This window comes from Balaenoptera borealis, assembly GCF_965194805.1.
Source record: "Balaenoptera borealis genome assembly, chromosome: 2".
Lineage (NCBI taxonomy): Eukaryota > Metazoa > Chordata > Mammalia > Artiodactyla > Balaenopteridae > Balaenoptera > Balaenoptera borealis.
Genome location: NC_138867.1, coordinates 57,311,505 through 57,328,190, shown reverse-complemented (window position 1 = coordinate 57,328,190; position 16,686 = coordinate 57,311,505). Strand labels below are relative to the sequence as shown.

Here is a 16,686-nt window from a genome sequence, read left to right as displayed (position 1 = left end):
TACTTACAATCTGTGTATTTTTCTGTATGTATACTTCAAACTAAAAAAAAAAAATTTTTTTTTTTTTTTTTGCATCAGTGCTGGTTGTAGTTGCAAACAACCGAAATTAAGGTTCCAACTTCTTACAGTTTTCATCTTGCAATTATAGGGCCTTTTGTCTATAATCAGTGCATGTGTGACAAGGTATTCAGAGTCATTCTAAAGGTTAAATGAAAAGCACATAATAGATAAGTTCTTCCTAAAAGAATCTTACAATCTGGGATACTTACTCCCTTAACTTGTTTCAGTCTGTTGTATTCATCAGCAGCAGCCTATTAATGAGAAACAAAGGAATATGTTTAGTGGGGCATTTTCTCTTCCAAAAATAACACTCCTGATGTTATATTTTGAAGCTAAAAATGTCATCTTATGACAAAAATATAGGGAATTAAAATAACGAAGTCTTAAAGTTCTCAAAACTATTATGGTCAGTAGGAGGACCTGAGGAATCCAGTGACGGGAAATTTATGACATTAAGATACTTCTCACATTCCACTCACACAGACAGGTAACTATTTGTTCTGTTGCCTCTCACCTCTCCCCATGCCAGTCCACGTGGCAAGTAGACCCCAGAGAACTTTTTCATAAAGCACGGCTCTGATCAGGTTACATCCCATTATAAAACTGGTCTAAGCACTCCATTAAATTCTCTACTAATCTAGTCTCCTACCTTTCCAGTCTCTGTGCCCACCATTTGCAATTCTTTAAAAAATTAAGCACATTAATGCTTCCAGATTTCCATCACGTTCCCCTTATAGCTGTACTCATGTACCTCCCCTACTGTCTGGAGAATGTGTACTGGTTACCTCTCAGTGAAGCCTCCTCTAAACTCTCCAGGCCTTCAGCAGACTTTATTCCTTCTCAGAGAAGTTAGTTACAGTACTTTCTATACATAACGTAAATATGGCATTAGTCCCATTGTCAAAGTTGTTTAGGTGTCAGTTTCTCCCTTTGAATATGAGCTCTTTGAGGGTGGAAACATGATTTGTCTCTGTAACCTCAGCACTTCCACATCAAGGACACAGTAACAATGAATAAGCATTGATTGGATAAGAAAGGTTTATGATACCATAGAGAAGCCATAAAAGAAAACAATAAATAAATCAAACTATATACGAAGCAAATACTTTGAAACCGGAAAGCAGATCACCCCAATTAAAAATGGCAAAGGGTATTTCATAAAAGGACTATGAAGTTCCAATAAATACATGATGTGATAAAAAAGTTTAAATACTGCTATCTAAGACACAAGTCACTAATTTTTCAGACATAAAATGTTAGTGAGATGTGGGTCAGAGGAGCCTCTAGAGCATTACTAGCAGGAATACAGTTGATATAATCTTTCTGGAGGGCACTCTTGCAACAAAAGTTTAAATGTACTAACCTCTGACTCAGCAATTTCACATTCTGGAATTCGTTCTAGCAGATAAGTGGGTAAGTGTGTAAGGATGGAGAGGTTCATCAGTGTATTACTAGTAGGGGCAGAGTGTATGTGTGGCAGTGGGGAGACATACCTAAATGTCTATTCATAGAGGATCACTCAAGTAAATTATGGTACAACCACAAAATTGAAAATTGTGGAGTTATTTTTTTAACACATAAAAATATTTTCTCAGTAAGTAGATCTTTATCATTGACATGAAGTGATAACCACAAATTATTGTTGAATAAAAAAGCAAGATATAAGCAGTGCCAGTAAGTATTTAAAAAGAAAAACCTTCACAATGATGGGGATATCTCAAAGAAACACAGGAGGCAACCAGAAGAGTTCCCAATGGTCCTAGCTAAAACAATTCAAGGAACAAAACGAAGTAGTATTGGATTATAACCCAAAGTATAAAACAAATATCCATGAGTCTATACTGACATAAATGATTAAATAAATGGGAGGAAGTGACAAATTTCCCATGCAGACGAATTCCAAATAATTTGTGTAGGTATACCGCTGGAGTATAATTCCCCAGTCCTTAAGTGTGATCTATGCATAGTGACTTCCTTCTAAAGAGCACAATATGGAGATGGGGGTTAAAAAGTAATGAGTAACTTTACATGGACAAACACTACTCCAGCCAGGTGATCAAGGAAAAAAAAAAAAAAAAAAAAAGAGCCATAAGCTATTATTGAGTAAAAAAGCAGGAAGGATATAAGTAAAACTTATGATTCTTTATCAAAGATTGTGTCTAGGTGCACTTCTGCACAGAGGGGACATTTTAACAACTAATATTTTGGTGACAAAATTTAAGGCAATTTATTTTTCTGTATGTAATTCTGTATTATTTGAAATTTTTACAGAAAGAGTGAACTTTGTTTATAAACAGAAAAACTAATGTGTAGCTATTTTCTTTTAAGCAGGAAGGGATGGATTATGGACGAACCCGAACGAACTTTTTGGCCAATTCAATATGTACACAGACCATTGCTTTGTAATTCTTAACTACGTTAGTACACTTTTCAATTTGGAAAGACTTTAATCTAAGACTTGATTTCAATTACTCTTCAATGAAATTACAGTTTGATAATTACTAGCAAAATCTGTATCAATATTAGTATAAAGGATAATGTACTCCATAGATTAGAATAAAATTCTATGTAATATATAATTATCAGATTTCAATTTACCATGTACTCTTCACTCTCTTCTCTATAGTCATCCAGTTCTTTATCCAGACGAGAGAGTTCTTTATTGATCTCATCAAGCTCTGCCTGTAAGCTCTTGTATTCCTGCAGGCCAGTGTCAAAATTCCTCTTGTAGAGTTGTCTTTGTTGATCTGAAGTGATAGGTGGATATTCCCTAAAAATTCAGTGAGAAAATGATTACTTATGTATCCTTAGCAGACCTAAGATCCAGTGCTTCTTCCTCAAAGATGATAAGCTGGTGGGATGTGGAGACTGACATTCTCTTGGTTTTGTTTTTGTTGTTGTTGCTTATGGGTAGAGAAAGGTGGGATGCAAATGAGTTCTTTTAAGAATGATTATGCTTTTTACGTTGCTGCTCATGTTTTTTAAAAAAAACCATGCCTACTGATTTTTAGAAATAAGTTGAAAATCATTTATGAAATTTCAGGGTTGTCTTAGGAACTCATTTATTCTGAATACACCACACCACATGAGAATGGATACTTAACGTTAGAAGTGTTAAAACTGGAATTGTGGAACTCAAAGGATATTTTCATCACTTCAGTGGCAGAGCAGCTGACTGGCAGCTGGCTGTTTTCTGCTACCACCTACAGTTTTCAGACTGTTTTGAGCAATTTTTTGGTTGGGGCGGCAGGGGGGATCTTGTTTCTCCTTAATAGAAATCACTTTGATTGTAAAAGTAGACATTAAAAAGTACATGTATGAAAATGTATGCTCATTGTAAAAATAATCTGGCAATGTGTTAAGCTATTAAAAAAACCCTGAAATTCTGTACCACTTGTATCTCTCAATATGCCAGCTATTCTTTACATACGACAGTGATGCTATTAACCACCCATAATCCACTGAGGAAATACTCTGAACTGTTTCACGGGACTAAGGAACTTCATAGCAATATGGAATTTTAAATGTCATATCTAAGACAGTCTAAATATCTCCATTTTACAGACAGGAGAAATTAAATGATTTGCTCAGAAGGGAAACAAGAATTCAGAATTTCGAAAAGTTTTCATTTAAATCTTGCATGATACAAGACAGGCAAATATTTTATAGACAGATGACTGAACTAGGCCAAAACTCTTGAGGGGTAAGGGGGAGATGAAATATGAGAGCCACCAGTGAGTACGGCACTTCTAGCTATACTTGCCCCATCCATCCCTCCTAATACCTTGAGAAGCAATGTTTTGATTAACCACACAGCAAATATTTCTGATTTGTGTCCCATTCCTCAGAATACTTGGGCAAAAGAAGGCTACAGGTCATACACGAGTACAGCTGGCAATGATGGACTAGAACAAAACCACTGACACACAAAGTAACTTAACCACGACACTAAATTGTTAACTCCACTGTTTACAAAACTGTTTGCCAAAGTCCTCTGGATTAAACTTTTAAAAGACTCTCTGGTCTCATCGTGAAAGCTTAACTTAAAAGTAAACGCCAAAGGAAAGCCATAGCACTGGTCCGGAATTTTATAATTAGTAAAACAAAGTTCCTCTATACTTGTATTTCATTTATTCGAAAAACCTTTCTTGGGTGACTATTGGTAAAAGCATACAGCAGTGGCGAAGTTTATCAGTCATTTTGTGGAGGTGCGCTGAAAGTGTTTTTAAGCCAAAGTGCTATTAAGCCAAACACATTCCCTCCAGGTCAATCTTTATTATAAAGGAGTACTTAGGGGAAAAAAAAAGTATCAAGAAACTGTCTCCAGCCCTGGTTGGCAAAGAATGAAGCTGTACCACCCACCCCAGTTGAGGAGGCGACACCACCAAAACCTGGCTGTATAATCATCAGGTGCGCAAGGGGTTCCAGCAAGAGGCGCCCCAGTACCTGATCCAGTCCTCCTCCAGCTCATCACAGGACTCGCCGCCCGTCGTGTAGTCTGTTTCATAGTGGTCTTGCTCTGATCTCCTCGACTTTCCTGCCCTGCCCTTCGAGGGAGCCCTTTTTGAAAGCGTCTCCAAGTTACCACTGTTGCTGTAATGAGGCTGCCGGAAGTCCTCCACAGGTGAAGTCACTGGCAGCTCCTGAGCCACTTCAGGCACCCTAACAAAACAGGAATCATCTGTCCGTGAGCATTACCAGCTTTTGTCAGAGCACCGAGACCACAGAGGGCAGCAACACGTGGGCCGCATTCACTCAACCAGCCACCTGCCCAGCACTGGGCAGATCCCCAGCTTCCTGCGCTCAACCCAGCACCAGCCCAGCTCCCCTAATACACACGAACAGCTTTAAGGCTCTGATGTAAGGGGAGCTCATTAGTAAACCTTGTACGAAAAATGGATGTAAGATTTCACTTTAGGAAACACGCTGATCTGGAAGAGAATTACTGACCTGACCCGTGCCAGGGACTTACTCCACAAAAGGCTGTTAGGAAAATAACAATCATGACTCTTTTCTACAGGTTCTTCTACTTCCACGGAATGCTGAGTGGGGAGAGGAATGCACATACATATCTACCTTTAGAGGCTGACTCTCAGAGATAAGCTCTTGGTAATATTAATTTTAGACTCCTCTGTATCAATTCTCTTTTCAAGATACAATGTTGAAAAATGAAAAATACTGAAAATTTAAACTAAAAAACCTAAAAACAAAAAACCTAAAAAGCTTTATATTGTAATAGATGAAAGAGCTCGTTAAGACTTCTTTTTAAAATTGCACTGTTAATCCTGAAGCCCCGTACAATGAATGAAATGGAAGAGTTCACATTACACTTATTTTTCTAACGCCAATTATTTAATATTGCATCAGATTTTTGATTGCATATAATGTTTCTGCCACAAGCAGAAAAACGAAGCCTAACATGGAATAAAAGACCAAGAGCTGTGGCAACTGTAGACTACTTCTGAGTAACAGAAATGCAAAGCTGCGCTTTCCCCTTGTAGCAGAGCTGGAGAAGGGCAAGAGGAGAAACAAGGCACCTGAGACTTTCCAACATCAGCCTTGCTATTCAAGTCAACTATTTAAAAGTCTGAAGAATTTTTTTTTTTTTTATTGCTTTCAACTTACAGAACTGTCATCTTGAGCTTTATCCACGAGGTGGACTGTTTTCTAGGTGATCCAAAACTGCTTGGTTCTAACTGTTGCCAAAGTCTTAGATTTCTAATCACACTTATTAATTTCTTATAGACTCCTAAAGCTTTAGGAGGGGTGGTGGCTGGGGAGGGCTGATATTTATTTCTTCTTTCTAAATTTATCCAGGTTAACATGGCTTTGAGTGCTCTGTTAATGCTACTTCTAAAGGAAGGAAAATGTGACTTTCTCTGTGAGTCAATGATTAATGAGTTCCTAGACACTCTGCCAGGTACTATGCTTCTTAGCTTTGAGGTGGCAAATAAAACCTTTAGAATGCAGTGGGTTTGTTTGAAGTGCTGGGGGCCAGAGGGGGAGGATGCTAAAGGGCAAAAGAAATTAGAAAAAACCCCAAAATATCAAGGCGGCCCTTCTCCTGTAATTTTATATTAGATATTGATATTTATAAATCTTCACCTTAGAAGTTTTCCATCTCCCCTCTTCCTACACCCTTTCAAACACTAAACAATAACTTGATACAACATGAAAGCTAAAAACGAAATGCTTGGCAAGAAAAGTATATATAAATGTAACAGTTAGGGGATATGTGCACTCTTAGTCACCTTCAAACCTGCTTTTAGAGACAAGTCTGATTAGGTCGAAAATCTGCACAAGCCAGAAGTAACCACCTGTATACTTTCCTCAGTATCTGACTCAGTCCCCTAGGTGCGGAAATCTGCCCTTGTGTAGTTTTTGACTTCCTTCTTTTTTAAACTTGTTCTATTCTCTCTCTCACACACACACACACACACACACACACACACACACACACCCTCACATGCCTTTGCTGCTCTATCTCACCCCAACATTGTAGTTATTGGCACTTCCTTCCGCCTCTGTTGTATTGCAACCTCCATGGGAACACGAACTCCGTATTCCCAGGGGCACCTGGCCCAGTACATGGCAGGGGTTCAAGGTAATTACTGAATTGAAAAGACATTCACAAGAATCCTCTTTACTGAGGACACCCAGTATCAGGGAGGAGAGAGAAACAAAATTGCATGATCACATCAGTGTCATGACTGTCGGAATGACATCCATGATATACATGGTATTTTAAAACTGCCATCATCACTGAGGGGAATATCCAAGCCTTGCCAACCAGAGAACTCCATCTTCCTGGACCCAAAAAGGACCAATCAGAATCTTTCCAATAGATTTGATATGTAAGTTTTGGGAAAGTAAATTCCATTCTCTGAATCTGGTGCTAGAAGATCAAGACAGCCTGGGGAATGTGCATGGCTAGCCTGCTACAAAAGAAGCTGTACTGAGAATAACACCAGCATAGCAACAAGAACCCTGATATCTTCTGAGTCCCTGGATCATGCTGTGCCCGAAGCTAGCACCATCTCCGGGCCTTAGGCGAACCAGTGAATTCCTACAACCTGCGTAAAAGCCCTAACAGATTATCCAACCAGCCTAAATACTACTACCAGACAATGGTCTCATTGGGCACTCTAAGGTGTCAGCCTGCCCTGAAAGCTCTGCATCGCATCAGCACTCCACTTCTTCGATTTACAAAGGTTAATTCACCCTGGGTGTGGAAAAGAGAGTAGGGAGTGTACCTACTACCTCCCAAATTCACTTAGAGAGGGTGGAGAAGAAACCATCTTCAGCTACATTCTGCTGTCTCCTAATCCAGGATTAATTCTAACTGCCTTAAAATTCTAAGGTTAGGACATTATGGTGAGAGCAAAAGGAGCCAGACACCAGAATAATTTCCACATGATTCCATTTTATAAGAACTGTGATATGGTGACAGGCGTCAAAAGAGTGGTGGTGGGGAAGGGGGGTACCCGTGGAGAAGACAACGTTTTGGAGCGCTTGAAATGCCTCTCTCTCGGTCTGAGGGTAGTTACTTCAGTGGTCACATGCGTGAACTCTCATCAAGCTGTATAGCAAGATCAGTGCCCTTTACTGAATGTACGTTATGCCTCGAGGGGAAAAAACATCCTAGTATTGAGGTACCTCATTCTTAACCTGGACCTCAGACAATGTTCCGATTCTAATTCCTTCCCCATCCACTACAATAATAAGGAGGAGAGGCACTGGTGAGTTACTAAACACCTTCAAGAAACACCTGAGGAAAGACAGATCCCTTCGTCATCCAGGAGGACGTACACTGAATCCTCCGTAGCGCTCAATGCTCTGCCACAGACAACAATCAACAATGTCTATTACCCGCCAGAGGCTGCAAGTTCCTCCCGTCATTACTACACACTGTTGCATTCGTTATCCCTTACCTTGGCACCATCCCCATCCTCCCCTTCTGCTGGGTTCTAAAACTAAGCATCATATTTGCATTTTCCAGGCCTTCAAAAAACTTCTAGGGTGTACTCCGGGAGTATAAACTGGTACAACCCATATGGAGTACAATTTGACTACATCTATCAAAATAAAATATGCAATTTCCTTTAACCTAGCAATTGTGCTTTTAATATTTTTCCTCCAGATACACTGACATATTTGCAAAGTGATAAATGTGCAAGTTCACTCTCTGCAGAGGTCTGTAATAACAAAACATTGGGGAAAAGTGTGCATCGATGTGGGATTAATAAAACAAACTTTAGTATACCCATTTAATGGAATATTATGTAGCTATAAAACAGATCAGTAAACTCTATACTGATAAGGACAATCACTAAGATATATTGCTAACAATGCATTTAATATGCTATTGTCTTTTAAAAGGCAAAAATAACCAACATCGTATTTGGCCAGCATATTTATTTAAAAATAACCTCTGGAAGGACGTAAAAGAAATTGGTAACACTAGCTGCCCCTGGGGAGAGAAACTAGACAGCTAGAGACAAAAGGGATTCCCTTTTGCTCCTTATAAATTTTACATCATGAATGTACTGGCCTATTGAAGAATAAGTAAGATATTTAAATTGTTCCAAATGAATTTGTGAAAATATCTTAGTTCTCATAAAAAGGGACAGCATGTGGGAACACTGTGGAGTCCTGCAGGCCTTACAATTAATTTGGAGGCACAGCTGGTCACAAGATGCATTATAGATATTTATTTTGTATGCATGGAAGTCATGTAGATCATAGCTTGAACCTTTTACAAGGACTGCATCTCTACTGTGTACCTCTGCCTCTCATAGCCTCACGTGATTTGGTTTTTGTCAAAATCCAAAGAGAAGAAGAACAGAGAAAATGCTCTTCCTCCAAATCATTTACAACTGAAATCAAAAGTAAGCTTGATGCTGAAGACCAAATAAAATAAAATAAAATATATGGAGGGTAAGGCAGAATGCCAGTCTACTTCCAAATTCCATTCCAGGGTAATAATAAAATCTATTCTCTTCAAACTGATTCCATACTTAACTCAGCTGCTGGTGTCATCTTAGGGACTCCAGGCACCCAAACTACTATGCACTCAGAGTGGATCTCTACAAACTCGGCCCCCTAAGTGGTGGTGGAGGTTGGAGATAAAACTTTGAACAAAAATTTCCCAGCAGATAAACCTTTAACTTAGAACGATCAAATTAGCTAAAGGGAAGGTTTATTTTTTTGGTCTACAAAGGAACTCGGGGTTCTAGAATTATATACAGGAACGTTAATTTATCATCCTTAGGCAAACTACATCCAAGTCCTTAACAATATCCCCAACATCTCTCTCTTGTCATTAAGGTGAATTAGACTTAGGCTTCAGGGTAACCTAAAACCGCAACAGGGATACTATTTCAATAACCTGAATGGCACCTACTCTAGGTCAGAAACTCACTGTGAGGTTTTTCACACCACATGTAAAACAAAATCTAGAGGCTTTATCAGTTTCACATCCCCCAGCAAAAGAGATCTAATAATTACAGGCAGGAGGAGAGACTGAGAACCACACTTAGCTCTGCTATCAATCTGTAATACCCTTCCACCCTCATCTAAACTTCAAAACCAGAAATAGGAAAGAACCACATTCTGCCTCCACCTATAAGGCAGAGATCAGTCTCCAGCCTTTGTGAAAACTGTTGGTTTTTTTTTTTTTTTTTTAAGGCAAATGGCACAAAACAGCAACTGATTTATAAACACATGCAAATACTCACTTTTTCAGACTCATTCTAGCAAAAGAAGGAAGACGCTACTTACGGTGTTGATTTATAGGAAGACTCTGGATACAGTCGCTTCTCGTTCACTTTACCATTGGAAGAGTAGGCCACGGGGCTGTCCACTCTCTCCACGTAGTCAGAAAGGGGAGGAGGCATGTCTTGTGTGCCTGCAGAAACGTTTTTAACCTAAGGAAACAGTCCCAAGAGACTCAGTTATTATTTAGCCTGTAACATAAAAGGGGGAAGAAATGAAAGAAAAATATCATATATAAAATTACCTAATATTTATCGGGCTCATTAAATATTATTAACCTATCTGACTACCTTGTTATTATCCAGTGTTAACAGTCAAATCACAGGAATGGTGCTATCGTTAGTTTAACAAATCCAGAAATCAATTACAAACAAGAAAAAAATCCAAATTACCTGATCCTCATCCTGATGTGATTAGGTTTAGTAATTATCCACCCCATCTTAGGAAGACTAATCTCATTTTATCCGGCCTAGGTCTGAGTTAGAACGAGAATTTTCATTTCTAACAAGTTCTAAGGTAATGCTTATGCCGCTGTCTGGGCACCACTCTTGGAAAACCACTAATCTAGGAGAAAGAACATTGATTCTTCTCAATCCGTTCACCCTAAACATGGAAGGTTAAAACTACATTAAGAAGCAAAAACTGATTTCTGCTATGGTTCTTTAGTAACAGATTTGTCTGTTCTCCCTTTACTTTCTCAATGGCTCTATCACTAATAGCATCACTGCCTTCCCTCTCTACCTTTCTTATTCCATTCTGATGTGTGAGTGAATGTGTTCTAAGAAGTAATACACATTGGAGATGATGCCTTGTTAACATGAAAGGTTTCCCAGAGAACCTTTGGGAGAAAGTTTTGTATATAAATAAGCATAGCCAATTAGAGTCTCAACATTACCTGTTAGATGTAGTAGGTCCGACACTCTTTAAATTTCACCTAAAAATCTTCACATTATTGCATACTACTCTGCCAGAAAAATAATAACTGCTAAGCCCAGACAAGTCATTGAGTTGGTCTGAAGTCAAGGAATAAAACTAAGGTGTGGGGGGAAAAGAAAAAAAACTTAAAATAACACTAAAAATTATTTCTGTGAAAAAGAGCAACTTTTCAAACTTAGGGAGGGTGGGACTGCTTTAGCTTGGTGATGAGCACAATGGCATCCAATTACCTGGGCTCACTCCAGATCTGCCAACTACCCAACTACAAGTTCTAGAAAGCCTCAATACCTTCAACTGTAAGAAATGCGGAAGCTCCCTGCTTCATAAAGTTGTTTTGACAATTAAATGAGATGACAAGGTATCACATTCAGCACAGGGCTTTTATGAACACAGTAAAGACTCAGAAGATGCTGGTTTCTGGAATTAAAGCCATTGGATCTAAACAAAGAATTTTTACAAGTATTTAAAGGGGATGGCAGACTTTTAATTGGATTATTTTGCTATTATAAATCTTCGCAATTAGATTCAACATAGCGTATGTCCCTGCCACACACACAAACTTTACATTCTGTTGTCCTCAAGCACAGCATTAAAACGTGACCTGCTCCTTTCCTGTCACTGCACCATCACATGTCAAAAGATATTTACTTCCCCACCCCTGAAGTACATAGAGATATTTAATCTTGATTGTTTAATATTCCCGTGAGTCAGAAAGGAATGGAATCACTTCCTTCTGAAAGTGGAATTTGGCAGCAACTGGGAAACCAGGGGGTGGGTTGCCAGGGAGTGTGCTCAGATCCCACCACAGGGGGGCCGGGTGGGAACCATTCTTGGCACCCACTGAATTCCTGAGGACTTGACACCACCGCTAAGCTTCACAGGCAAATACCTGGCCAAGCCAAAGGCGTATTCTTATTCTGGAGACTTCAGATTTAAAAGACCTCCCTTTCTTAAAAACCCATTTAACTCTTCTCTTTGCAAATTTAGCAGAGGGTGCAGAGCTCATGGATTTCCTACTGACCCTGGCAAACCGGAAACCAAAACCTTACAAAAGAGGTGTCTGGGTGTCTTTGCAGAGACTTCCTACTGCCCAGAATGGAAATGTTCTTCCCCCTTTCTTTGCCAGCTAATCCTTAAGTGGACTTCAAGTCCTGGCTCACTACCAAGTTGGGATGGTGCCACTACTCCCGGGGGCCTTCCACAAATGTCCCTGCTGGGTGAGGCACCTCCCTGTCCTCCTGTCTCGCCAGCACCTGGGCACACAAACCTCCCAGCAGAGCACATGTGTTCTTCGGACAGACTGTTTACACACAGAGTGACGCTGCTCCCACACCTCTAACTTCACTGGGCAGTGGGCTGCTCTTAAAGCCACCACTGTCTGCCTGCTTACCGCATGCCACATACTGAACTGAGGGATCATTTAGTAGGTACAACCTTACAGATAAATACTATAAGCAGATAAGTTAGGGGGTCCCTGGAGAAACAGAACCAGGAATGGCTTTCTTGACATAAGAGAAGCCATTTTGTGATCTAAGCCTGGCCACCATGCTCACCCTTGAACAGGTCTCAGTAATTTATGATCTTGAGGGAACAAAGGAATGCAGGAACAGGGAAAAGGCACTCAAACGACAGTGCAGTGATAAAGCAGAGTCCTAATTCCTCCTCAGGGGATACACATCAAAATATATCTTTGAGCTCTGCAGGTACTAAGGACCCCACCCAGCTGGAGGATGGAATCATGATGGTGCCACTCTTGACTTCAATCAACTAAAGCTTGGACTCTGTGGACCTCTGCCCCAATTCTATGCTGAATTCTCCTCTGCTCAAGCCCCTTCATGAATACGCAAGTACCCTTAGCTTAAAGCTTCCCTAATTTCGCTGTTCGGACAGACACTGCTTTGGAGAAGATCCCCGGTGTTCTCCTCACTTGCTGCAAGTAATAATAAATTCTTCCTTCTCCCGACCTTTGGCTTGGTTGTGTCTATTAGCTCAACAGCCACCAAGAGGTGAACCCAGTTTTCAGCTAACAATGCTAGTACTCCCTTTTCAGAAAAGAGGAAGCGAGGGCTCAGGGTGCTAGACAACTTTCCCAAGGACCTACACCTAATAAATGGTAAGGTGGGGTTTAAATACTTCAAAGCCTCAGCTCCAATCCACCGCCCCTCCCTGGGCAGCCTCCTACCTTCCTTCCTCTATGGGTCTTCAAAGCCCAGCCCAGTACCTGGCACAAAGCAGGAGCCCAGAGTTTGCTGCATAAAGGTTACTTCATTTATTACTGTTTTACTTCTACACTGTGTGTATCCAACTGCCTTATCAGATGAGCTGCCCTGAGCTGACGTTTATCTCGAGTCAGCAGAACTAGACTAGCCCGAACACTGACTTCACCCTCCAGCACAGGTCTTTCATTACTTCAACCTTTTTCACACACGTGCACAAAAAATTCCAAGGCCATGCTCGCTTGGGCAGAACATACACTAAAATTAGAACAATACAGAGAAGATTAATTATTAGCATGGCCCCTGCGCAAGGATGACATGCAAATCTGTGACGTGATACATAGTTTTGGAAAACAAACACCCAGCCAGACTCAAAGGTGAGTAAGAAGCAGCCTTTGTCCTCGAAAGGAGCTTAAGTGTCTAGAGGCAGAAGCAAAATATATTTGTAAAACAAGGAGTAAGTTCATTTTTTTCCTTTTATGCTTCATGTTTCCCAAAAGAAGATAAAATATTACTTTTTCTCACGGTACCAATGCAAAGTGAGTATAAACCTGCTGTTTTCAAAAGACAGTGGGAGGAAGCGGGGAAGCCCCAGTGAGGAGGGACCAGTAGTAGAAATTTATGAGTCCTCAGCCTGTGTTTCCTATGATGAGAACAGGGATTTGAGACTCACTGTGATTACTGATAGGATCCCAAGCCAGTCCATAATGCCTGATGATGTAGCTAAAGTTCTTTAAAACAACAACAACGAAACAACCCTACCATTTTAATAACTATAGTAAAATTTTAAAGATTTAGAACCTGAGAAAAACTCGGCTTAATTCTGAACAGCAAATGGTGAACAGTTTTCCTCAAGTAACTTGAAACTAGCTCTACGAAATTAGGGGCAGAAGAAAGCAAAGTGAAAAAACACAAATGCAGGAAGATTTGCCTTCTACTAAGCACTGAGGGGAAAGGAAAGTTTGAGAGTCAAGCAAACGTTGGAACTGCTGCTGTGAAGCCAAGAGAAGCCTCGGGCCTGGGGGGCTGATCCGGGGCTCCCACCCGCAGGTCCTCCAGCGGGGGAGCTGGGGTTCGGGGGCAGCCGTGGGGCGGAAGGGCACCGCACGCACAGAAATCCACACGGCAGGGCCCAGCTGGCCGCTCTTCACTGGGATCTGCCTGAAGAGTTCCTGGCCCTAGTGGCAGCCTTGCCGCAGACAGACTTTACAAAAGGGAAAGACGAGACAGGAGAAGACAGACCCTTAACCAATCAAAGAATGACACAGGCAGACTCTAGAGACTAAATTCAAAAAGGACAAGCACTCTCACAGACCATGTTTAACGAGTATGAATTATTAATTTAAGGGGACAGGAAACGTTTTACCAAGATTCACATTCCAATCAAGAAAGAACTAAAGTGTTTCTGAAATGTCAAAATGAAATAAATTCAAGTGAAATAATTTCAAAAGATCTTCACAAGAGGTAGTTACAATGAGGATAAATTTTTTTTAAACAAGAGGACAAATTTTTATTCAGAATTTAATTATACTCATTAGAAGTGTTCTAGGGCTTCCCTGGTGGCGCAGTGGCTGAGAGTCTGCCTGCCAATGCAGGGGACACGGGTTCGAGCCCTGGTCTGGGAGGATCCCACATGCCACGGAGCAACTGGGCCCGTGAGCCACAACTACTGAGCCTGCGCGTCTGGAGCCTGTGCTCCGCAACAAGAGAGGCCGCGACAGTGAGAGGCCCGCACACCGCGATGAAGAGTGGCCCCCGCTTGCCGCAACTAGAGAAAGCCCTCGCACAGAAACGAAGACCCAACACACCCCAAAATAAATAAATAAATTAATTAATTAATTAAAAAAAAAAAAAGAAGTGTTCTATGTCACTTGTGAAAAAAATCTTTGTTAACTAACCGTCTTTGGAGAATTAATGAAAACATCGTATATCCCTGTGGGGTGCCAAGGGAAAAACAAAGAGGGCAACTCAGAGCAGCTCTCATCCCAACACCTGTCAGCATGGAGCCGTCCTCCCCTGGGACCAGGATGGAGCTGCACGATCATGCTTATCAACGCCACTGACTCACAAGCAGCCTCTCCACCCCGACTCCTTGAAGTCAGGGATGGAATAAAAAAAAGGTCAAGAATGTTTTTAGGTCAATTCACCCCTGTAAAACAAAGTTTGGGAAAAACCTTTCTCTCCACACAAATCAACTGCATCTGGAATGAGTACAAGCAAAAAGGAGTGATGACAGCCACGCCCCATTTTGCTCTTCCTTCCTAGCTCACACAACACGGGAAGAGAGTCAGACTAGACCTGCATCATGAGAGGGAAGTTCATGTGTCAGGCAAAACCTGACCCCATTTGTTCCTCACCATTGCCCGGTGAGACAGGACTATCTCCATACTCAGATGAGGAAACTGAGTCTCTAAGGTCCAATTAATTTGCTCAAGGTCGCACACAAGGTGACAGGGTAGAGGGCGGATGTAAACCCGGTCCACCTGACTCCCAAGCTCAGCTGTTTCTGTTTCTGTTTCTGGCATGATAAACTGACACCTCAGTAATGTAAATATGGCTTGAGGTACCCATCTCATCTGGGCACTGACTATTCCCAGTAAGACAAGGAACCATTCTCATTGCCTTAACTCCTCACCACATCCGAATAAGATACGATGTGAATCCATTTTGAAGAGTTTTATTTGCCTACTGGACTATCATTCTAAAAGCAGCTTTTGACACAAAATTGCTATGATATGTGTTTAGTCATCGGGTTCCTTTTGTTTAGGTCAGAGTGTAGGAACACCACCCTCAAAAGGCAAACAGAAGGGGTTTTCCTGCTTGGTAATTAAAGTGGAGAAATATACCAGACATCAAAGGGAGGGGCGCCTTCATCTCTAAGTACCATCTCCAGTTTTACAACCCGAGGTCCACCTTCCCCGGGCCATGTGCCCTTGCACTACAAGTTTTCAAAACACTAAGTGGTCCAACTCGTTTTTCCCGTTTTGATATTTTACACTCACAGATGCTCCCCCAACAAGAGCCTCAAAACTGCCTCTGGAAAGTTCCCTCAGACTTTTCTCCACCCTTGGTGGCTTGAAGGCAAATGCTCCCAAACAGACTAATCCCACAAAGGAAGAGATCATGGACCAGGTTTGGGCAAGTCTGATTAATTTACGCTGATCAGATGGCTCTGGGGATTTAGCAAACACCATGTTCCCTATCCAAACTGCAGGCTGCCCACAGGGAAGTCCTAACATACACCAGGCAAAGGTGAATCCTGAAGCTCCTAAGAGCCAGTGAGCTGTTAGAGCTTTGGGAGGGGTGAGGTGGAGAAGCTTACACTCAGTAAGCGATCCCATTCGAGGCCCCTTGCTCTAGAAAGGAAAACCCTGGTTCAGCCTGCAGCATTTTAACACTCGTGTATCTCATGCCAGCCTCCCCAGCAGGTGTGCCACAGGCACAGTACACCTTAGTCCTCAGAGCCCATGCCAGCCACCACCTAGGGTTCCAAATCCCCTTCAGTTTACTGTAGTACTCCATACAGCCTCAGCATTTTCTACGTATGCCATGCCTGGAAGAGACCTTGTGCACACCTTAACTCAGAGCTCACTGGGCTTGCAGTATTATAGCTGCAGCCTGGCTCTATGGAACAGTGGTTCTCAAAGTGTGTTCCCCATCAACATCACCTGGGAACTCTGGGAACTCAGAAATGCAAGTT

The 16,686-nt window shown here is 41.3% G+C and overlaps 2 protein-coding genes across 8 annotated transcripts in view; one reads left to right on the top strand and one right to left on the bottom strand.

The window, feature by feature from the left end:
- LOC309619161 (survival motor neuron protein) overlaps positions 1 to 16,686 on the top strand; it is a 261,837-nt gene that overhangs the window by 123,440 nt on the left and 121,711 nt on the right. The window lies entirely within an intron of this gene.
- Positions 1 to 16,686, bottom strand: part of OCLN (occludin) — a 48,013-nt gene that overhangs the window by 4,956 nt on the left and 26,371 nt on the right. For all 7 annotated transcript variants that reach the window (XM_082373883.1, XM_082373885.1, XM_082373884.1 and 4 more), the window contains 4 exons: positions 9,841 to 9,986; positions 4,507 to 4,722; positions 2,659 to 2,830; positions 270 to 311 (listed from right to left, as the gene is read on the bottom strand). In XM_082373883.1, coding sequence (XP_082230009.1) covers positions 270 to 311; positions 2,659 to 2,830; positions 4,507 to 4,722; positions 9,841 to 9,986 — 576 coding nt within the window. The remainder of the gene's footprint in view (positions 1 to 269; positions 312 to 2,658; positions 2,831 to 4,506; positions 4,723 to 9,840; positions 9,987 to 16,686) is intronic.